The 25,052-nt window shown below is 39.2% G+C and overlaps 2 protein-coding genes across 4 annotated transcripts in view; one reads left to right on the top strand and one right to left on the bottom strand.

Moving 5' to 3' along the window:
- Positions 1-1,318: 1,318 nt before the first annotated feature.
- Positions 1,319-9,847, top strand: LOC125101176 (proteolipid protein 2-like). The gene is given in 2 exon segments (XM_047731793.1): positions 1,319-1,360; positions 9,344-9,847. Coding segments are annotated over 2 exon segments (546 nt in total).
- Positions 9,848-17,344: 7,497 nt separating this feature from the next.
- GPBP1 (GC-rich promoter binding protein 1) overlaps positions 17,345-25,052 on the bottom strand; it is an 80,373-nt gene continuing 72,665 nt past the window's right edge. For all 3 annotated transcript variants that reach the window (XM_047731766.1, XM_047731765.1, XM_047731767.1), the window contains one exon: positions 17,345-20,158. In XM_047731766.1, the coding sequence (XP_047587722.1) occupies positions 20,000-20,158 (159 nt within the window). In that variant the 3' untranslated portion in view covers positions 17,345-19,999. The remainder of the gene's footprint in view (positions 20,159-25,052) is intronic.

The following is a 25,052-nucleotide window of genomic DNA, read 5'->3' as shown; positions in this document are numbered from 1 at the left end:
TTTTTTATTTATTTATATGTCAGAGAGAGAGCGCGCATGAGCGGGAATGCCCAAGGAGGGGGAGAGGCAGGCAGAGGGAGAAGCAGGCTCCCCGCTGAGCAAGGAGCCTGGAGCAGAATTCAATCCCAGGAGCCCAGGATCATGACCTGAGCCAAAGGCAGATGCTGTACCGACTGAGCCACCCAGGCATCCCAACATGTGATCTCATTTAATCCTATCCCTCATCCCAGGCAATAAACAGTAGTTTTTATAATCCCCTTTGGAGAGTAATAATCAATAAAGATAAAGGAACTCAAGACATTTTGCCCATATCACACCACCATGCATCAGCTGCTGAAATCCATGTCACTCATTTCCTGGTTCCTATGTCCTAGGGGGGTTCATTTCATCAGCTACTATTAGGTCACTGAGATTTAAGCAACAAATAATATTGTTACCTAACCAAGTGCCCATTACTATATTTACTGGAACTCTGTGTGTGTGTGCGCGCACATGCACGTGCACACACGCGTGTGTGTGCCCATGTACGCGCCATATAATCTTCCTGGCAATTTTTTAGTGGATCCGAATTTCAAATGGACTCATAAAGACCTTTACATCAGCATATTGGTGCTGAATTTTTGGTGAATAAAGGAACAAGTAAATGAAAGACAGTTGGCTACAAGGAATACTTGGAATGTCCTAGCCCGAAGTTTCCTCCCCTGGGAGTTAACCAGGACCACTTGCAGTTGAGTTCCCACTCTCCCTGACCTCACCAGCCACATACACATGCCAGGGGCCACTTCTGGAGACTGTGATTCTGTGGGAGAAGATGAGGCCTGACGCTCTACATGCTTCAAACCAGACCCAAAAACGCACACTCCTAACGATGAACCACCTTCTAGACTAACTCCTTCCTTTACAAAGAGGGAAATCAAGGTTATGTGACATGGTCAAGGTCACACAGCTCATGGAAGAGAACACCATAACCCAACACTCCAGGCTCTGGCAGAACCTCCACTAGGAGTACTTACTGGAAAACACCATATGGTACCAAGGCCCCTGTGAGGGCTAACTGAAAAGCTTCACCTTTTTACCAAAAATAACCAAATTAAGGCCACTTAAACAATCAAAATGCAGCACATCTTTTTTTTTCTCCTGCTTGAATGGACTATGGAAAGATCTAGTTAGGAAGATAACCTGGGTAACAACTCCTAGAGTTAGCAGAGGAAACAGACTTAAGTGGTATAGAATAAAATAGCTAGCCATACACCATTGAGCTTTTGGCTATACGGAATGTCCCTTAGCACAGTGCAAGGTGTCAGGATCATCCCTGAACATGGACACGCCTGACCTGGTCTCCCCGAGTCCCATCACCTGTGTGAGGGCCTTAGTGACTCTGTTTTGAGAGACCTCCACTTCCTCATTCCTCAGGAGGCAGGCAATGAACACTCCAGCTGCTTCTGTCTGGGAGAGGTGGTGTGTCCTTGGAGGATCAACGTGAGGACCCCTTGGGAAAGGAACTAGGGGGGTTCCCTGTGAGGGCCCCAACGTATGGAAACATGGCAAGCGTCCACTATCATACGGGAATGCGCTTCTTGAAAACATATGGGGATAGCGGGATAATGTGGAGGGAAACCTTGAAAAGGTTGAAACTACCCTTCAGGGAAGAGTGGCTCTGACATCAGGGCCACCTTTCTTAGAAGACCTTTAGCAAACACATCACATTTTTAAGAAAACAATCCTTTTTCCCTGCTCCATTTGGTGCAGATGATCCTCTGAACGGTGCTTTGCTGCCCCCTCGTGTTCATTTTCTTTTATTAAAAACCTAAGGATTTAGGGGCGCCTGGGTGGCTCGTTGGGTTAAGCCTCTGCCTTCGACTCAAGTTATGATCTCAGGGTCCTGGGTCAAGCCCCACATGGGGCTCTCTGCTCAACAGGGAGCCTGCTCTCCACCACCGTCTGCTGCTCTGCCTACTTGTGATCTCTGTCAAATGAATAAAAATAAAATCTTTTAAAAAACAAAAATGTAAGGATTTGTTAATCCTTACAACAATCCTTATTAACTTTTCATTTTCCTTTCCTTCCCAGTCTTTCCAAAGAAAATTATCCCTTGAATGTCACTGAAATAGCCAAATTAAATCACAATTAAGTTAAAGAAAAGGGTCTTCTTACCACATACATGACAGCTGCTTAGAACAGAAACCCGATTTCTGCTTCTCTTCCAGTTGTCACTCATGAACAGGGCCATCAACAGGTTAGGAAGGACTCCAAAGGACCATGTGACAAAGGTCATCACCATGTCACTTCAACAGGGTCTCTTTAAAGAGAGGTTAATTCTCTGCCTGAGAAATGCCAGGAGCTACCCCAGCACTTCCCAAATCAGGCTGGGACTCTGCAGAGCAGTGTTTAGACTCCTGGGCCTCACCTCCCAGGACTTCTGAATAAGTAGAGCAGAGACAGTTGGGTTTTTTAAACTCCCCAACTACTTACACTATATTTTCAGATTTGAGAGCCACTGAACAACTACATGAGTGAGGGCTGACCTTTATAGAAAAGACCTAAAGGACAGGATTTAAAAACAAAACAAAACAAAACAAAAAACACAAGTTTTTTGATAGAGCTGTGTGCAATGACGCACATGGGAGTTTAGAATTTTGTCTGGGGCCAAGAAGGGGTCCCAACAGGGTGATACTGGGATCTGGGAGAGGGCACCCGAGGTGAAAGGGGCCTCATTACAGGAGGGGCGGGGCCCTGGAGACAGAAGCTTCTGTCGCTTGTCTGCCCTGTTCCCTCTTTGATCCTTTCCTCCACAGCCAGGCAGGCATCACGTTCTGCTTGTTGTCCCCTGTCAAGCTCTCCAAAATGTGACCCTTCCCTGTCTATAGTTCCCACTTTAATTCTGGTAACAAAGAAGGGGCAAGGTCAAAAGAGAAGGGGGCCTTTTCTAAAACATCCCCCTTATAAAACCATTTACTTAAAGGTATCCTGCCGGTTCTGTGTTTCGTATTTCCTGCAATGTTTTCCTCAGAGTCACACCAGGCCCTCTTTCAGGAATCCTCTAAAAAGTAAAGGGACAGAAACACTTGGTTGACTGTGGCCAACCTAACACCCATGTTATCTCCTCAGTCTTTTCAGGACTTCACTAAAGTAATAGGAAGTGCATATGAGACCTATAAGACCACAGGGGCAGATTTACGGGGAAGGCTACAACAGCTGATGAAACGAGGGACAGGGGCAGCAAGTGGGAGAGAAAAATATTTTTCACTAAGAATCCTTCTGTACTTTTAAAATCTGTACTTTGAGGTTGTACTATTAAAAAGATACATGTTTAGGGCACCTGGGTGGCTTAGTGGGTTAAAGCCTCTGCCTTCGGCTCAGGTCATGATCCCAGGGTCCTGGGATGGAGCCCCACATCAGGCTCTCTGCTTAGCGGGTAGCCTGCTTTCTCCTCCCTCTCTCTCTCTCTCTCTCTGCCTGCCTCTCTGTCTACTTGTGATCTCTGTCTGTCAAATAAATAAATAAAATCTTAAAAAAAAAAATACACTTTTTTTCCCAAGGCAAAAGAAACAGGAATTGAAAATGGTTGCCCCTGGGCAATAGAACTGGAGACAATGAAAGGGTGGAGAGAGTAGGGATATTCTGTATCATTTTCTATTTTTATATACAATAAGATTTGTTGTTAATGTTTTAGTATTATATTTTTAACAATATGCATATGTTATTCTTTGTATAAAGTTTTAATATCTTTTTTTTTCTTTTCTTCTTCTTCTTCTTTTTTTTTTTTAATTTTTTTATTTTTTCAGCATAACAGTATTCATTATTTTTGCACCACACCCAGTGCTCCATACAATCTGTGCCCTCTACAATACCCACCAGCTGGTGCCCCCAACCTCCCACCCCCCACCCCTTAAGTTTTAATATCTTTAATGAAAGCTGTGGTGTTGCTTCTTGGACACCAAAGTTTAAACACTGTATAGGCGGCACCATCAGGCAAGAAAAGGTGATCCTGACCAGCATTCTGGAGCCAGGGAGCTTCCCAGTCATGGAAAGTTCTTTGGCCCCCTCTGCTGGTAAGTGATACCCTTATTGACAAATATGAAAGTACTTGCATGTCTTTGCTGAGAACCTCTTTCTTGTAAGCTAACAAATTCATTAGCTGAGTGGTTTCATTTCTATTAAAAATCCCATTAAATTATCCAAGTATGTTCTACATTCACTGGCGATGTCACAGAAGGAAATGTTCCCATCTCACACTTTCTGTGAATTCCAAAGAACTTTTTCCCCCCTCAGCCATTTTCACATACTCAAATAAAATTCTCAGGGTGCCTGGCTGCTCAGTGAGTAGAGCATATAATTCTTGATCTCAGGATCATGAGTTCAAGTCCCACATTGGGGGTGGAATTTACTTTAAAATTTTTTTAAATAAGGGGCACCTGGGTGGCTCAGTGGGTTAAAGCTTCTGCCTTTAGCTCAGGTCGTGATCCCAGGGTCCTGAGATCAAGCCCCACATCGGGCTCTCTGCTCAGCCGGGAGCCTGCTTCCCTTCCTCTCTCTCTCTGTCTGCCTCTCTGCCTACTTGTGATCTCTGTCAAATAAATAAAAATAAAAAATCTTAAAAAAAAAAAAAAGAAATCCTTCCATAACTTTCTCTATGCTCATACAAAAATATACAAATACACAGGCACACGCACCTTTTTCTTTTTTTAATTTTCCAAAATAGGGTCAAACTACACATAATAGTCTATAATTGGGTGCCTGGGTGGCTCAGCCAGTTAAGTGTCTGCCTTCAGGTCAGTTCATGCTCCCAGGGTCCTAGGATCCGGCCCCACGTTGGGCTCCTTGCTTCTCCTTGCTTCTCCCCCTGCCTGCGACCTCTCCCTCTCTTTGACAAATAAAATCTTAAGAAAAAAAAAAGTGCAACTCAAATGCCCCCCAATTGCGGTCTTAATTCCCTTTTGCTATGTGAGGTAACATAGCTACAGGTTCGTGGGATTGGGACATGGACATCTTTGGAAGGCATTCTGAGGTTACCACAGAGGGTGTCAGCCTGGACCGCTCTGCATCAGGTTCCTTCACATCCACCCACACCCACTTCCAAAGGAGGAAGCTATCAACAAACAGGACAATAAAGGGTAAACCTCAGGAGACAAGGCAGGGTATGTGTGGGAAAGAAGGGGAAGGAAGGGGAGAGAACCCTCACAAGTCCTGGTGACAATGGGTTGCTGATTACTCCCATTCTTCCTCACTGTTGATCAAATTCCGTTTCTGCTTGACAAGCTTGAATTCAGTTTCTGTCACTTGCCACTAGCAGAATCCTGATTAATGAAACAGTCTTTATTGAGAGTCTACTATATGGCAAGGCATTCTGTGAAACACTTGCACTTTTCTACTCCTCATAACCACATTGTAAAATATTAGCTTTTGTTTTTAAAAATGAAGAACCTGGGACACCTGGGTGGTTCAGACCCTTGGTTTTAGCTCGGGTGATGATCTCAGGTCATGATCTCAGGACCCTGGGATCAAGCCCCCACTCAGGTTCCGTCCTCATCAGGGAGTCTGCTTAAGGATTCTCTCTCCCTCTCCCTCTGCCCCTCACCCTGCTCATGTCCTCTCTCAAATAAATAAATAAATCTTTAAAAATAAATAAATAAAGATAAAAATGAAGGACCTAAGGCTTTATGGATTGAAGTACCCCACCCCAGGTCAGCCCCTACGGATCCAACCTAAGTCTGTCCAACAGTTTATAGACAGAGTTTGGAGCTTTCCTTCTGTGGGTCATTTCCTTCTGGAAGTCACCCCTAACTTTCTGTCATATGGTCCTTCACCCAGAAAGGTTTTCCACTGGTGTTTTAACTGTTCCTAACTAGGTCCTGACTCAGGCTAGAAGGCATCAAAACAGGAAACTGAGTCAGTTCCACTCATTTCTTCCAAGATCAGTCCCCCTCCAGATTTCACTGGCTAGTCTCTCTCTGGTGACCCCTTTCTGAACTCCAAATCTGTATGAATAACTGCTTTCTAGACATTACCAATTGAATTCCTCAAATTCAACATCCAAGGTAGACATTCTTTTTCTCTCAAAATACACTCTTCCTTCTCAATTTCTTTTATTTTGTAAGATTTTTTTATATTTTTTACTTTTTTTTTTTTAAGATTTTATTTATTTATTTGACAGACAGAAATCACAAGTAGGCAGAGAGTCAGGCAGAGAGGGAGGAGGAAGCAGGCTCCCCGCTGAGCAGAGAGCCCGATGCAGGGCTCCATCCCAGGACCCTGGGATCATGACCTGAGCCGAAGGCAGAGGCTTTAACCCACTGAGCCACCCAGACGCCCCTATATTTTTTACTTTTTAATTAAAGATTTGTTTTATTTTTTAATTTTTTTTAATCTCTACACCCACTGTGGCGTTCAAATTCACAATCCCAAAATTAAGCATCACATGTTCTTCCAACTGAGCTAGCCAGGTGCCCCCTCAATTTCTTTTCTTAAGGGATGACACAACCATCGAAGCCAAGCACAGAGCAGATAGCCTTGACCTCTTGACTCCCTTACCAAAAAAATCCTAGCAACTCTCCCCCTTTAACACCTCAATTTCATTCCCACTACACTTGCCCTTAGTTCAATTCTTTTCCATTCTTTGCCAGTATTATTGCAACAGTTTTAACTGTCTCCCTATTTCCCAGTGTATCCCCTTCCCAGCTTTTCTTTACACTGTGGCCAAAGTGATCTTTCTAAAATATATAGATCTGCTCATATGACTTCTCTTCAGTAATTCCTCATTGCCTCCAGGACAACATCTCAGATATTTAGTTTGCTTGTCAAGATCTCCGTCTGCTAGAGTGGCCTTTACTTATTTCTCCTCTAATACTGATCACACACTAGCCCCTCTGTTGAAACACCCTTTCCTCCATCATCCAGCTAACATTTAATTACTTGTCAAAATAAGGAGGAGAATTTTCCGTATTTGCAGGGAATTTTCTGAAATGCCTTTCTGCAGGTCATAATGCTATCTTGGTTTTAACTTCACTCTTTCCTCACTAGGTGAAGAACTTCATGAAGGATGGGACTCCGTTTTCAATATCTGCGTTCCCAGAGCCCGGGACAGTGGCTGATATGTATTAAATTCTCCATAAGTACTTGTTGATATCACGAAACAACATATTTAAATTAAAGAAGAATAGTCATGGGGCACCTGGGTGGCTCAATGGGTTAAGCCTCTGCCTTGGGCTCAGGTTGTGATCTCAGAGTCCTGGGATCGAGCCCCACATCAGGCTCTCTGCACAGCGGGGAGCCCACTTCCCCCTCTGTCTCTGCCTGCCTCTCTGCCTACTTGTGATCTCTGTCTGTCAAATAAATAAATAAAAATCTTTAAAATAAATAAATAAAGAAGAGTAGTCATATTGTAAATATACTTTGGGTATGCCTCTCCCCTAGAGTTTTCCCTAGGCAAAAATTTTAATTCTTCCAACCTTCCTTTTATTCACTTTTATATCTCCAAAAAGAAAACAACAAACAACAACACAAAAAACACTCCAGGTTCTTCACAATGAATTGAACTTGGACTGGGCATTCCTAAAGCAAGTATCTCTCTTCAGGTTCTTTTCACTCCTGGTTCTTTCTACTGCACGAACCATCAGGTAATTGAATGATCTCAAAGTATTTTTAACAATTTTAGTAGTAAAAGGAACACAATACACCTCATGTCATGTCATCAGATTTGCCAAATTCCTTAATAATAACTGGGAAAAGCACCCACATTTTCTATTTACCTAAGAGTTTCCTGTGAATAGGCAACTTTGGATAGAAACTCACGAACCTACAAATTGACAAAGCAAAAATTCATCTGTTTTGGAAGAGACAATAACAAGAAAAAATATAAAGGAAGATACAAAAATACTCTGTACATTCCTAATATGAAATAAATGTCTCTCTCAAAAGAAATGCACAGCCATAAGAAGGTTAAATAGTGAAGAATTGAATCAAAGGCAAAGGTAGCATAAGAATACAACCCAAAAAAAGGACTCAAATATACAACTCACCTCTCTAATGTGAACCACTTGATTTTTCTTGGCCACAGGAGAGCAAGAAATGGTGTGGTATGGTAGATTGGTCAGCTGGATAACTGTACTGAGCAACTACTTAACTGTATCAACATGAAATGGGAAGTGTGGATGGAATATATCCAAATAATTTGTTTGACTTACGCAAGATAATTTGGAGTGGAAGAAAACACTTATTAATACATAGAGGAAGCGAGGGGTGCCTGGGTGGCTCAGTGGGTTAAAGCCTCTGCCTTCAGCTCAGGTCATGATCTTAGGGTTCTGGGATCGAGCCCCGCATCGGGCTCTCTGCTCAGCAGGAAGCCTGCTTCCTCCTCCCCCTCTGCCTGCCTCTCTGCCTACTCATGATCTCTCTGTCAAATAAATAAATAAAATCTTAAAAAAAAATACATAGAGGAAGCGACCTGAACTCAAACTGGGCTCAAGATTAAAAAATACTACTACTGGGGCGCCTGGGTGGCTCAGTGGGTTAAGCCACTGCCTAGGGCTCAGGTCATGATCTCAGGGTCCTGGGATCGAGTCCTGCATCGGGCTCTCTGCTCAGCAGGGAGCCTGCTTCTCTCTCTCTCTTTCTGCCTGCCTCTCCGTCTACTTGTGATCTCTGTCTGTCAAATAAATAAACAAAATCTTTTAAAAAAAAATACTAATACTGCCGCTAATAAAAATAATACATGTAGCATTTTTCTAAATTGCTTTGCAATATTGTGCCACCTGAGGGCACCAAAGACTTAAAAATATTTTCATGTTTTCTGCTGAAATAAAAAATTCCTCAATTTTTTTCAATGAACTTTTATTGAGCATTGTTTGTATTTTAGGAATAAAGAGATGTAATAAGGACACAAATACAAATTAAATATGGTCTGTAGACTTGGTGAATGGGTGGGAGTGGCCTTAGTGCAGGCTGCAAAGGAGAATGTCATGTTTCACGTTAATTACGGTCATCTGGTGTGGTGGGCCCACAATTAATGTCATTTGGTATAAACATATTCAGTCTGTCCTTGACATTGCTTCTCTAATTAGGGCTCAGATTCCTAAGAGTCTCTGAGACTCTTTCAGGGTTGGTCCAGTTCACACTATTTTCATTATAACACCAACATGTTTTTACTTTCATCATTTTCATTTTCTCGTGCATCTGTAGTGTTTTCCACTTCATGACATGATAATGTTATTGCTCTGCTGACTTATAAAATGTGTGTGTATATCGTGTTTTTTAAGAAATTTCTAAGGTAGCAAGGTGATTAGAGCTCACGGTGTGCAGCGTTCCTGAATCCATGAGCAAGTAAGGAGATTCTCTGTGCCCCTAGGGGCCCTGCCCCACCACATGGTACATTCCCAGCACCTCTCAGCAACCCCGCAGTTACCCCTCTGTCATCCCCTCCTCCTGCACCAACTTTTCATACACTGGAAAAGAAGTTCTTCAGTTTGCCGAGATTACATCTTGGCTGGTGATTCTGACCTGCTCCAGCACCTCCACACCAGTATCCTCCTGCCTGCTGGTGGTTGAGATGATCCTTGCCACTATCTTTTTTGCCATCAACATGTGTGACCTACAAACCAAGATAGAAACCATCAACTGGCCTTGGAGTGATTTCTTGCAGACCCTCACAGTGGCCATCCTCTATCTGATCACCTCCACTGTTGTCCTTATGGAGAGAGAAAACCACTCCCAAATTGTCACAGGGTTACTGGGCCTAATCGCTACCTGCTTCTTTGGCTATGCTGCCTATATGATGCCTATGATCACCTTACCCTAGAGACAGTAAAGACATACAGCAGCCCCCACTGACCTTGCAGATGGCGTAGTGTAGCTGAGCTCCATTCATTTCTCTCTGTAGCCTGCCCAAAAAAAAAAAAAAAAAAAAAAAAAAAAAAATTCCATGGAAATAACTCCTTCCTAGCCATATAACACTCCTGGCCAACTCCCAGCCCCTTATTGAAGTAAAAGTACCTTTATCCTGAGACTCTGTCTTCTGACCTGCCTCCTGGCATGGCCATCTTTATATATGGGTGTGCCTATGTCCCTCCCCCTTACCCCCTTCCTTCTGCAGTACCCAAAAGGAGACACCTGTTCTGCCTGGACTATGTACCTGGTTAAGCCACAAAATTATGGAGGGAGCCTTGGATTTCAGATTCTAGGCCCCAGGTTTTGGTTCTGTGGAGGGATAAATAAACAGATTGTTAGAATATATGATAATGAAGAAATGAGTCCTTTGGTCAAAAAAAAAATTCTAAAGTAGCTGCTTTAGACTATAAGTTTGTGCATTTTCAGATATTAACTCTGTTCTCTGGGCTCTTTCTGGCTATATTCAGTTCTTCTTGCTATGGTCTCTGCTCAGTATGCAGTAATCATGATTTTGGAGCCCACAAGGTTTTCTTACACCTCTATGGAAACACCACTACTAAATATATTCTGATATCTTATTTCATGATATTTTTAAATTCTTGGAAACTTTTTCTAGATTTTGTATCTAAAATATTATTTTGTAACTTAATATTTCATCCTAAAATTAACTATGTATTTTTGTCTAAGGGTAGTTGTCTTAAGATAGGGATATTAAGAGACTGGTTTTCACAGTCCACAGCTGCACCATCTACACATAAAGATGTTGAAAGTAATGACCTCAACGGAAGGAAGGAATCTATTCCAGAGAAACTGCACAAAGCTGTAAATAAACGAGAGTATAATGAAAACATCTTCACCTTGGCTTTATGGATGTTCTTAACTTATTGTGCCTTATGCAAGAGAACACTTCCAAATAATTTTAAAGTGTTACTTAAATGGCAGCATCAGTTTGAGACCCCAGTTTAAAGAGTTTAAAGAAAAAGGAATGCAATAGTGTACTGAGTTGAATTGTGTGCCCAAAAATTCATGATCACCCTGAACCTGAGGACATCCCTTTATGGAAACAGAGTCTTTGCAGATGTAATCAGCTAAAATGGATCATACTAGATTTGCCCCTAATCTGATGACTAGTGTCCTCAGAAGAAAAGAACGCAGACATACAGACAAGCACAGGGAAACACCCATGTGAAGATTGAGGCAGGAATTAGGAGTTTTATTGCCACAAACCAAGGGATGCTAAGGATTGTTATAAACCACCCAAACCTAGGAAAACTGAAGGAAGGATCCTTCCCCAGAGACTTCAGAGAGGGTGTGGCCCTGCCAACACATTGACTTAATAGGCTCCTGAAATGTGAAATAACAAAATTTCTGTTGTTCAAAGCATAGTTTGTGGTACTTTATTAAGCAGCCATATGAAACTCATATATTTTAAACATCGAAGTCATGAGCTCTTTAAAAGCCAAAACGGGGACGCCTGGGTGGCTCAGTTGGTTGGACAACTGCCTTCGGCTCAGGTCATGATCCCGGAGTCCCGGGATCGAGTCCCACATCGGGCTCCCAGCTCCATGGGGAGTCTGCTTCTCTCTCTGACCTTCTCCTTGCTCATGCTCTCTCTCACTGTCTCTCTCTCAAATAAATAAATAAAATCTTAAAAAAAAAAAAAAAAGCCAAAACGTGTTGGTCCCTGGTTTTCCCAAGCCAGAAATATGGAAGCCACTGAAGTTTCTTTCAGATATTTCATATTGTGCTGCCTGGAGAAAACAACTGACAGGCTAAGAGGCTAATTTAAAGCCTTGGTACAACTGACACTGCTGAATAACTAAAAATTCAGTATAGAAGTCACAGGAGTGCCATTTTCCAATGTTAAGGTTATTCATCAAGTTAAGAAAAATTTTGTTTATTCATTTGACAGAGACAGGCAGAGGGAGAGGCAGGTTCAGAAGGGAGTTAAAGGCGCCCCTCAAGTTAAAATTTTAATTGTAAAAATTTAATTGTAAAATTTAATTATAAAATTTTAATTTAAATTGTAAAATTTAATTTAATTGTGAAGACTGAATTAACAACTCATCTTCAAAACTGTACTTGCCTGGGGCACTTGGGTGGCTCAGTTGGTTAAGCATCTGCCTTCGGCTCAGGTCATGATCCCAGGGTCCTGGGATGGAGTCCAACATTGGGCTCTCTGCTCGGCAGGAAGTCTGCTTCTCCTTCTCCCTCTCCATTTCCCCCTGCTCCTGCTCTCTCTTAGAAATAAAATATTTTTTAAAAGACTGTACTTGCCTTACAGATGGATGAATCTATAGATGTGAACTTACTATTTTGCTTATATTCATTTGATAATTAGCACCAATTAATTATCAAAGAATATCTTCTTTTTGTGAATACCTGCCAAAAAACACAAGTGATGCTGAAGCAGTCAAAGCGCTGGATAACTTTCTGAATCACAGAGTTTATACTGCAACACTTGTGTTGAACATTTGCACTGATGGTACAAAAGAAATGGGTAAACTACTGGTACTTCACTGTGAATCAAGATGGTGACACCAAAGAGTATTAGTAATTATTCAATTTTTTAAATTCCAGTAATTATTCAATTTTTAAAATCCCATTGCTCAGAATAGCCTGGCCAGAAAGCTGGCCCAGAATCCTTACCTAACAGTAAGGGGGAGAGGGAGCAACAGATTTGCTTAAGAATGTTCTGCTAAAGCAGTAAAAGTTACTGATTCTACTAGATTTCAACCCTTGAGTATATGTCTTTTCAACAGACATGCAATGTCTGTGATGCAATGGGACATATACCTAAGGCAAAATATATCAGGTCATGTTACCCAGATTTTGCCATCAGAAAGTATAAGGCAAATAAATTACACAAAACATCTAAGTCAGAGCAGCTTAAATTATTTATGACTTTGAGATGAGTCACAATGAAAAATAATGAAAGTTTTAAAAAGTATTAACTAACAAATTTAATTAAGACAATACAATCTAAGTCAAAAGGACCATACAATCATCTAGGGCAAGATTCTCCCAAATGCAAGAAGTCCTTCACAGTATCTATGAAAACTGGTCACCAAGCTCTTGTTTGAATACAGCTACTGCTCACTTCCACTTACAAGCCATTTTGTAAACTCTAATAAAAGATTTTTCATTCAGTGACTGAACTCTGCATCCCCCAACACCCTTGGATTAGCCCTAGTTTCCTTATTAGGGTAGCCTGATATAGTAAAAAGCACATCGACTTGGGAACTTAAACCTCATTCAAGTACCAGTGTACTCACATACTCACAGGAAGACTTTGGACAGATTACTACCTTCTTGAGTTTCAGCTTGTACAAATGGGGAGTACTCACGCTTTCACTTCACTCCAGCAAATGGTCTAAGGTTCTATAAGAATATGTTTAAAACTTCTTGATAAATATATGTTTATCCATGAAATACACATTTAAAAAATTATCTTGCTAGAGTTCTTTCCATTGACATACACAGAAAAAAAAAAACAAAAAAACAACAAAAGCTAATATTGCTGAGTGGACTATGTGTCAGGCTCCCGTAAAGGCTTTTCATGTATTTTTTTGAGATCATTCCAAATACTATTCCATTTTACACTTAAGGAAATTGAAGCACATACAAGTTAGGTAATCCAACCAACATCACACAAAAACTAACCAATTAGGGGCGCCTGGGTGGCTCAGTGGGTTAAAGCCTCTGCCTTCGGCTCAGGTCATGATCCCAGGGTCCTGGGATCGAGCCCCACATCGGGCTCTCTGCTCTGCAGGGAGCCTTCTTCCTCCTCTCTCTCTCTCTGACTGCCTCTCTGCCTACTTGTGATCTCTGTCAAATAAATAAATAAAATCTTAAAAAAAAAAACTAACCAATTAATCTCTTTTCCTAATAATACTTTAAATACTTGAAGACAGCTTTCCTACCTGCTCTCTACTTGCCTTATCTTTTAGGCAATCTTGCACACACACACAAAAATCCATTGTTCAGAATAGCCTGGCCAGAAAGCTGGCCCAGAATCCTGGATTCAAAGCAATTGATCAGTGGACCTTCTGAGACCCAAGAATGCCTATGCTAATCTAGAGCAAGACAAATACCCCTGAGCAGCCACTCAGCCTGCAATGAGAGACATTCCAGAAAAATCTAACCTCTTTTCACAATTATCTTCAAGTCAAAAAGAACAGCTTGAAAATTTGTCAGTTAGCAACTGGAATTCCTGTAGATCTCTTCTCTACCAAATCAATAGCTAAAACTCAAGGTAAACAACTGATATTACTCTCAAATTTTTTCACTTATGTCACATCTTAGAAAAGATTGATTTTTATGTCTTAGCAGACAGACACAGTGGAACTGCACCATCCAAAAGACTAATGTTCCCTTCAGAGTAGTCACATTGGTAGACTCTGTATTCAAAAACATGCAGGACAATGCTAGGCACTGAGTAGGCAGGTGCTCAATGTGTGAATTATTTTGGTGATGCTGCCATTGCTTAAAGCATTTTTAGAATACTTTTGGTCCTCCTAAGTCAAGATCTATGTTTAATTATCTTTGACAGTAGCTCTTCTTAGCCTTTGAGGTGACTGTTTAAAAAGTTGTAGAATCCGGGGCACCTGGGTGGCTCAGTTGGTTGAGCGACTGCCTTCGGCTCAGGTCATGTTCCTGGAGTCCTGGGATCGAGTCCCACATCAGGCTCCCAGCTCCATGGCGAGTCTGCCTCTCCCTCTGTCCTCCCCTCTCATACTCTCTCACTGTGTCTCTCAAATAAATAAAAATTTTTAAAAAAAAGGTTGTAGAATCCCTTCTTCCTCTCAATTGTGAAATAAAGCATACAAAAATGCATAAACCATGAAGAGTTTGAATACATTTTAAATGTAAATTCAGTATATTTTTAGAAATGCCTATTCAAACAAAAATTTTTGAAAAATAAATTTTTTTTTCAGGTATTCTGTAATGTGCCTAGCTATCTGTGCAAAGAATCCAAGACTTACTTTCCCTGGACTGTTATATAGACAAACATATATAGGTTAAATAATCATGTTTCTTGAGGAAGGGCCACACCTTTTTATCTTCAGGTTTCCTCATTCACTAACACTACATTATGTTTATGGCAATTTCCCAAAATTATTTTAGTAAACTTTCAGATTTACTTTGGACACAGAAAAAAGGCTTACTTATAAAAGAGAAAAATTACTTCTTAGAAGCTCATTTTTCTTAAGTCATTATGGAAGGTATTACTGATGGACTGCCTTGGGGAATTTCTCTAAGGCAGGCCACTTTCCCCCAACATGCCAGCAACAGTTGGCATTGCTAACACACACTCCTTTACCTAGACAACTCTTCAACTAAAGTCACACCTGGAATGAGGCATTCACAAGTTAACACTTCCACCTGTCCCTGTGGGGTTTTATTATTATTATTTCTATTAGTAATCTTTATGCCCATTGTGGGACTCGAACTCAAGACCCCAAGATCAAGAGAAGCATGCATCCAACTGAGCCAGCCAGACGCCCCCTGTCCCTGCAGTTTTAAGCAATCATGTTCAAGGATTTTTAAACCCAAACAGAAGGAACACTGAGTCTGGCGGTCCAGTTTTAATGTCTTTGAAGGTTCCCCCCTGCCTGCAGGGTAAAATCAAAGTTTGGTCAGCATGGTCAACTAGGTTCTTGGTGATCTGGTCCCTGCAGCCTTACCTCCTTCTCCTGCTCCTATACTTATTACTTAACTCCTGAAGGTTTCCTGAACGTCTTTGGCAGGAGGATGCCCTTGCACAGGCCAATTCCTTTGCCTAAAATTCCCTTCTGCTCTCTGTGCCTTAGTAAACGGTTCATTTGTTAAAACCAAGCTATGAGGGGCGCCTGGGTGGCTCAGTGGGTTAAAGCCTCTGCCTTCGGCTCAGGTCATGATCCCAGGGTCCTGGGATGGAGCCCCACATTGGGCTCTCTGCTCCGTGGAGAGCCTGCTTCCTCCTCTCTCTGCCTACTTGTGATCTCTGTCAAATAAATAAGATCTTAAAAAAACAAAAAAACCAAGTTATGATGTCCTCTGGAAAGCCTATCTTAGCCCTCTGACCCTGCCCTACACTAACCCTATACATTACACATACTTGAAAACTAATTTGCCATGGTTTTCCTACCAGGCTGTGATCAACTTCAGCACAGGGGTTTTTATTCTTTGTATTTTCAGCAGAGAGCCTGGCCTAGCAGGTCCTCATTTTAGTCTATTTATGATTTAACCTGAGAAGTCGCAGATTCAAGAAATACTAGTCATTGGTCATATTTAAAATGTGAACTAGTGTAGGCTTCATATGTACACTTATTCTCCACCTTCAATCAGATCCCTTCTTACCCACGTTGGATAAAGCAGGCATTTTGAACTTCGGATCCAGTTAGAAGTGGTTTAGCCCTGCCTCTCATTATGTATAGTAGAGTTCTCAGTCCTAACAGCAGCAACTTATTCCTAACTCTATGGATTTACAGTCCATGCGGCACCTCTGGTGTGCGTTAACATTAGCACCTTGCAGCTTCACTAGCTGAAAGATGTTTCTGGTCTCTAGTTTCTGGGTTCACATTGAGTACACTGATTTTACTGCTTTCCCTATCAGACCCGCGAATCCCTCATCTCCACTCCAGAACATAATTTCAGTAATACCCTCTTCTCTGTGCCTACTTAGCCTGAAGTATGCACTACTGAGAGATTTAACTTCCCCACTTGTTGCTTTTTGTTACCTGAGCTTTATCTGGGCTTTGTATTGCTGGCACCCATCAGACTTCAAAAATCTGATGGGGGCGCCTGGGTGGCTCAGTGGGTTAAGCCTCTGCCTTCGGCTCGGGTCATAGTCTCAGGGTCCTGGGATCAAGCCCCGCGACGAGTCGGGCTCTCTGCTCAGCAGGGTGCCTGCTTCCCTTCCTCTCTCTCTCTGCCTACTTGTGATTTCTGTCTGTCAAATAACTAAATAAAATCTTTAAAAAAAAAAAAAAAAGAAAACAAAATTCTGATGGGGACCTGAGGCCTTGGAAAAGCAACTTGCAATACCAAACCTTGGACACTCACTTATTTCAAAGCTCTTGTTCCATTTTGTTCAGTTCCTGTTGCTGGTAAAGAGATGCTTTTGGTTCTCACTCAATTCACATTCAGAACAAAGAGATGACATACTCTTTACCAAATACTTCTCCAGTACTTTAGAGAAAAGTTCTAGTTTCCACCACAAGCAGGCGCTTTCTTAGAATTAATGGTCCCTATTATTTTTGGCACAACCCAAATGAGAAGATTCAAATAAAAGCACTTAAAAAAACATCTTTTATAAAGTTAGGAGAAGGAGATTATGGAGCATCCAAATAGAATGTGACGTCAAGTTAATGATGGCTTTTTTTGAATCAAAAGCAAGTCATTTATGACATGTTCCTAAGTTTAAGATATGTTCTTATAACCATATTCTAACAACAGTACAAAATAAACACTAACAAAAGGAATTTAAAGTTTTTGTTTATAGGAATCAGGCCCTTCAAGACACTGAATTTTTAATAGTTAATATAAATCTGGTGTTATCAAATCAATCTGATTATTTTCAGGTTAACACTTCTACATTTATTTCAACTTTAATAGAAATAGATTTATGGAAATATAAATAATTCTAATCCTTATCTTAATATAAAGCAAATTAAGATACAATTTTTGAAATACTATTTTAAACCCATTACCGTAAGATTTTTGCTCATTTATTACATTTCATACCAAAAAGAGGGGAGGAAGTGCTGAGAGGAGGGAGGTAGTAATAAGAGGGAAGGATTACAAAGGAAGGGAAACCAAAAAACTTCTGGGGGTGACAGGTATTGTTCACTACCTTAATTGCAGTGATGGTTTCACAAATCAAAGTTTATCAAATGATACCTGTAAATGTGTAGTTTACGTTAATTTATACTTTAGTAAAGTGGACTGTAAAAAATAATCATAATAATCTGCTGTGGAGAAACGGAGTATGAAGCATCCCAAAGTACTTTTTTTTTCAGACCTCCATTATGGCCTATTTTTGTGTTCAACAATTCCACACTAGTTGTCCAATTTAACTAGTACTTATGAGCTCCCTTTCAAACAATATGGTCCAAACTCTTTACCAGCTACCCATTATTCAGAGAGCAAGTTAAAATTATGCTAAGATGTAATGGTTCTATTGAAATACTTTGTATGGATCCACCCACTCAGTAACCAAGCTTGGTGATACTATCATTTAGTAAGGAGAATAAACCACACCACTGTACCTCACCATGCTTATAAAAGGTAAACTAAAACACAGTCCATTATCAATGCCATGAATGCACAATAAACATTACTTAACTGATAAGAATTATTATAAAAAAATTTTATCTGAATATAAAGCAAAAGATGCCAGAAAAATTTTCTTAAGAAATCTTTTCTGAAAGCTCTTCAGTAGAAAGTTAGATTTTTAATGTAAACCACATTTCTCAGGTCCCTTTTTAGCTTATGTTAGCAAATACATTTTACATCTGATAGATTTCATTAATCTGTTAACCAAACAGTGAAATCTAAGAGTCCCCCAAACATTTCGTTATGTGATACTGACAGAGCTTTGTCAAAGCATACTTGGGATGTGATAGTACATTTAACACTAGGTGATTAGATTGCATTGTGGTGTATTTGAAGAATCTATTTAAAAAGATAATTTTAAGATTTATTTAATACTTTGTTACCACTCTAACTCATCCTTAGTTTTGTGGGGATAAAACTGTGCTTTTGGTTTTTGTTTTTTAATTTTCCCATCACCACCAGTCTCAGTGTGAACAAAAAAATCTGGCTTCTCTTGAAAGCTGTGAAGTTTGGGCAGGACCTTGAGGTAGAAACAGCAAAACCACTGCAGCCTTCTGAGAAAATACAATTTAAAAGAAGATAAAACTGACTATTAGCTTAATCTAATGGAAAACCTACATTCTTGCTGAGATTAAACCCTTTACAATCAGCATATATATAAACATGGACGGAAATGGGATGAGGAAAGCTATAAGCAAATGCAGGTAAACAAAACAAGAAACAGCAAAATACAAATATACAGAGCTAAATTACTCTTCCAGTCAGCAATGAAACAGTAATGATTCTAAAATACGCAAGTGAAAAATAAAGTGACTATTTAACAACATTCATTCAATAAACTTAAGCATTTGATAATAAAAAGGATATTTTCCATAACTTTTTTTGTAAACTAAGAAAGTAATCACTATCTTTAATAAAGAAAGTATAACTTTGTTTTAATACGTAAATAAAGCATTTTGTGTTTAGAAACCAAAACCTCGAACACTAGAGAGAACAACAATATTCTGAAAATCCAGTTTATTTTCCATGTGTGGACAGATCCAGTCAGTGTGATCAGTTTTTCTGCATGTGTAATAATTTATCAAAATAAGTATTCCCACAAGACTCTTCCATCATCTCTGAAAGTCCTGGTCTGAAAACATACCCAAATAAAGTTCTTGAAAATCACCTCTTAAAATTTGGAAGAAAGTGTGTCAAGTCTTTCCTGTAACGTTTACTGAACTACACATGGCTAAAGAGCAATTTAGGTTTTAAAAGGTGACTAGTACAACACTTGAGTTCAGGAAATTAATGTTTTAGTGCACTTTGCTCCAGTTTTAGCCAACATGCTACATTGTCCTTTTGGGGGCGGGGGGGCACAAAGTGGACTTGAGGATTTCCATTGTACGAAAGAGATATGACTCTGCAAGCAAAACAGTGTAAGCTGCCTTTTTTCTTAAGACCTGGACATTTTAAGACAGAAGCTTTGCAAAACATTACACAATTTTTTATTATTAAATGAGAAAATCTCATTTGTTACATCGTCACATTGCTAGTCAGAGAAATGCTGCAGTGATGAAGAAAGTCAATGTTGGATCAACCAAAGTCCTCATTTCTACAACATTCATTTACAAAGAAATAATGTTCAACACAGCCCAACACAACATTCTTGGTTTTCTTCATAGTGAAGTCCCTCAAAAAAATCATCTTCTAATGGGGTATTTTACTACATAAATTATAGTTCTTCATTTTTACAATTCACCCCAAACTGTATGAGAGATGTATCACACTAAAATTTCTAAAGCCGTTAGGAAATCCTTCACACATCATCATCATCTGATGTGTCACTGCTACTTGTCTCTGTGTCATCATTCTCAATAGTGGGTTTGAAAGTGCTGTTTTTCCAGGGTCCAAACTTGAAGTCACAGATCAGGCCATTTTTCAAAATACCATTTTTCCTCAGACCATTCTTCTGTAACTAAAAGATCAAAAATAAATATATTAAATACATAATCTATCCTCCTCCAGGGGTTACTTATAAATTAAGAATACTGTAATAATTCAATGTAACCATGACTACATTAAAAAACTGTCTTCTACCCTGAAAATTCCAGATGATATCATTTCTGGAAAACTAGTTAAATACAGTTAATTGATTCAATTGTCCTAACAAATTATTCCCTAGGAATAAATCCTTACCTTTTAGAGAACCACAATTAACACCTACCAAACCAGAAAGTAGATAAATAAAATTAATGTTTATTATTAGCATAGTGAAAAGAGCATAAATTGTCAATTCAAACAGAGTAGGTGTGGACATAACCCTATCACTTGTTAAGGTACTAAATAATCCTTTCCAAATTTTCATTTCTTTAAATGAAAGTTGTACTAAATACCTTCAGTGCTAACTAGAATAAAATTAGCAGCCATTAAGCTTCAGCTGTTATTTTTATTATTCTGACCAAACTGAACTATTAACACACCCCACAAACTGCTTTATTCACACACTACAGAGTAAGTAGAATATAAACCATTCCAGTAGGCAAGTATTCAAGTTATGTCCACAAAATAACAAAATCAAATACAGCCTTTGCTTAACTGCAGAGATTCTAATATTGGGGAAAAAAATAGTCTTCTGTTTCTGAAAATGAGAAATCAGAACTAAAGGGGTTAGATGGTAGTAAATAAGAACTGGGCCCAAAGATCACAAATTGGGGGGGGAGGGTGCTGATCCAAATTAGAAACAATTTAAAGACACAAAACTAAATTACATTAATAATGGTAACATCATAATCTCTAATAACTGTGGTCCTTTGAGTTTCTTTCATGAAAAATGAGTCTCTAGTCATTTACACCAAAATCTCTAAATACAACCTTCTGTAAGACCAAATCCACCCCTATATTACTATTTGGACCTGTCTAGGAGCTTCACATTCTAGAGGGTTTTCTCTCTTTTTTTTTTAATCATTAAATCTTGAGTGTTAAGGTTATGATACAAATGAAAAAGCTGCTTACATCACAGCTAATTTTGTTACAGACTTTCACAAACAAGAAATAACAAGTCTAGAGTCTTAGCCCTCAATTTTCCTTTTGCCCTTCCTGTTTCTCTATTTTCCATAACAGATTTCCTTTTCTAAATTATACAGTTTAAGCTACCTCCCCTTCACTTTGAATAAATGACCTCATACCACCTTTACTAAGAAAAACCAAAGCACATGTATGCATCCCCTGGTGTTCTCAGCCACTGTGATGAGTACAAACACAACCTGACCTTTTCTTAAAGGTATATCTTTACCACCCCCTAAAGTTCTATCCTTGCTTTTCACATACTTATCATCAATGCTATCTCATCTTTCCACAGCCCAAAATCAGCTGGAGAACTTACTGATTTTAAAGAAGGGGGAGGTGGCACCTGGGTGCTCAGTCAGTTAGGAGTCTGACTTCAGCTTGGTTATGATCTCGGGGTCCTGGGATGGAACCCCCTATAGGGCTCTATGTGCAGCACGGAGTCTGCTTGTCCCTTTCCCTCTCCCCCCATCATGTGGACTCTGTAATAAATAAAATTTAAAAAAAAAAAAAAAAACTAAATTTTTTTCTCTAAATGTCTGCACTGTCCCCACAAATATCTAACTTAGCATGTTCTTTTTAAAAGCCTCCTAAAAACTAGCTCCTCCTGTATTTTTGTTTATAATGATACAATTAGCAGTTCAGAGCTTAAAATTTTCAAAATCCTACTGATTCTATTTCAGATCTCAGTCTCATCAAGACCGTGTTTTACTATCATTTCTCCCTCCTCTAATTATTACAATATATTCCCAATTAATCATCCTGATTCTGGTCTTCCAAACTGCCCTTCCAATGTATACTTTATACTATACCTTTATTCCATTATGTACAAATGACTGTTTCACATCCCTTAAACATACATACACACGCACACACACACAAATACCTCCAGCTCCTTGATCTCCTGCACTCACCTTATTTTGAAATCACATTCTGCTTTACATGGAAATCCCTCTAACCATATTAAAATGTTGCTCTATGAAGGACCTCATCTATGTAAAAGTCCGTAATATCTTGGGCAAAATTTAAAAAACGGGAGTTTGAAATCAGAGTTTCCTCTGTTAACATTTAAAACATAAATCCTTTAATAAATAGCATCAAGCCCTAATGATTTTTCAGGTACTTGTGTCAAATGGTATGTCTTCATTAATATGGACGTATCCATGTTATTAGTTTAGGATAATCTGGACATTATACTTACATGCCACCGCTCTCCAACATACAGAATGCACATTTTTGTATCACTCTAGGATTTTATCTACCTGCCCAGTTATCGTGAAGGTGAAAGCCAACTCTCTTTGTCAGATAAATATTTATGTTCTTTGGAACTACTACCTTATGGTAATGGTACCTGGTGGCTTTCTTTTGATGGCTTTCACCAGATTCAGAACTGTTTAAACAGATTTACAAACTGATAAATCCATACAGTGAACTACTAATCACCAAACATGGATGAGTTTCAAAAGCATAAAAGCAGCCAAATCTAAAACTACACAGTACTTGGTTCAATTATTGAAACATTCCAGAGACATATTATGGTGACAAAAACAAATCAATGTCTGTCAAGGACTATAGCTGGGAGTAGAAGAATTAAATGCCAGGGGGGATGATTGTTATACATCTGTCATCTGTCAAAACTCATCCCACTGTGCACTTAAAGTCAATGTTTTTATGTAAAATATTAAGTATAAAACACAAGACCCAAAAAAAAAAACAACCTTAAAACTACTACACATCATTAACTTCACAACCATGTTATCAAAAATAACATGAGGCACTAAGAACTTCTGAATAAAAAATTTAAGCTGGGAAGGAAGAAATGTGAAATTGGAGAAAAGTAAAATTATCTGTTCACAGATGACATGACCTTAATATGTAGAACACCCTGAAGATTCCACATAAGAATTAAGAACAAATACAGCAAGGTTGCACACTGAAGATCAACACACAAAAGTCAGTTGTGCTTCCTTAACAACGAATAATCCAAAAAGGAAATAAGAAAACAATCCTATTTACTACTGCATTAAAAAGAATAAACACTTAGAAATAAATATAAGGAATAAACAACCAAAAGAGGCCAAAAATTTCTACAATGCAAACTATAAATCACTGCTGCAAATATTTAAAGAACACCAACGTATGTAAAGACAGTCCATACTCCTAGACTGTGACTATTACATCCAAAGCAATCCACAGAATAAATACAATCCCTACCAAAATCTCAAAGGTATTTTCTGCAAAAGTAGAAAAACCAATCCTAAAATTCATATGGAATCTCAAGAGTTTCCAAATAGCCAAAATAATCTTTAAAAACAACAACTAAGTTGGAACTTCCATGCTTCCTGGTTTCTAAACTTATTTCAGAGGTGAAGTCATCAAGACAATGTGGTACTGGCAAACACACACACACACACACACACACACACACACACACACACACACACACACACCACCCCCCCCAGTGGAATACAAAGCCCAGAAATAAACCCTTTCATATATAGTTGATCCCTGAACAATACAAAGGGTTAGAGGCACCAACATGCCCCCTCCACTCCATGTAGTCAAATATCCATGCATTACTTTTGACTTCCCCAAAACTTAACTACTAACAGTCTGCTGTTGACTAGGAAGCCTTATAGATAACAGAAAGCAATTAATATATATTTTCTATGTTATATTTATTATATACAGCATTCTTAAAGGTAAAAAGTGAAAATGTTAAGACAATCATAAGAGAAAATACATGTACAGTACTGTAAAATATCGGCATCTAAGTAGACTCATGCAATTGAAATCTGTGTTCTTCAAGGAGAAACTCAAATGATTTTTGACAAAGTTTTGACAGATATATCCACAAGAATGAAGGCAGGTCCTTACAACACAAACAAAACTAACACAAGTGGATCAAAGACTTAAACCTAAGAATCAAAACTACCGATCACAGATTTAAGAAAACACAGGGGAGGGGCGCCTGGGTGGCTCAGTGGGTTAAAGCCTCTGCCTTCGGCTCAGGTCATGATCTCAGGGTCCTGGGATCGAGCCCCACATCGGGCTCTCTGCTCAGCGGGGAGCCTGCTTCCTCCTCTCTCTCTCTGTCTACTTGAGATCTCTGCCTATCAAATAAATAAATAAAATCTTTAAAAAAAAAAAAAGAAAAAGAAAACACGGGGGAAAAGCTTCAGGACGTTCAGTTTGGTATGGATTTCTGTAATACGACAATAAAAGTAGGGGGAACTAAGGAAGAAAATCGGTAAACAGGACCCCATCAAAAATTTAAAACTTTTATGCATCAAAGAATATAATCAAAAGAGTAAAAAGGCTATCTGTGGAATGTGAGAAAATATTTGTAAATCATGTAGAAGCAGGAGTTAAAATCCACAATATATAAAGAAATACCACAACTCCACAAGAACCTGATTAAAAATGGTCAAAGTACCTGAATAAATATTTCTCCAAAGAGGTACACAAATGGCCATTAAGTACAAGCAAAGATTCTCAACATCACTATTAACCAATACTGAAGTGCAAATTAAAACCACAGTGAGATACCTACTTGGCAATCATTAGTATAGCTCCTATCAATAGATAAGGTAAGATAAGATAAATTCTTGAGCATCACTGGTGGGGAATATAAAACGGTGCAGCTTCTGTGGAAAAATGGTTATGGGTGGTTCCTCAAAAAGTTAAAAACAGATGACCATATGATCCAGCAATTCCAATTCTATCAAACATTTCCTAATACTCTTTCAAAAAGGAGACTATGGAAACAAAAAGATGTTTCAGAACTTGAAATATACTTATGCAAG

Source organism: Lutra lutra, chromosome 5, assembly GCF_902655055.1.
Source record: "Lutra lutra chromosome 5, mLutLut1.2, whole genome shotgun sequence".
Classification (NCBI taxonomy): Eukaryota; Metazoa; Chordata; class Mammalia; order Carnivora; family Mustelidae; genus Lutra; species Lutra lutra.
This window is presented reverse-complemented; position numbering and strand designations above follow the sequence as displayed.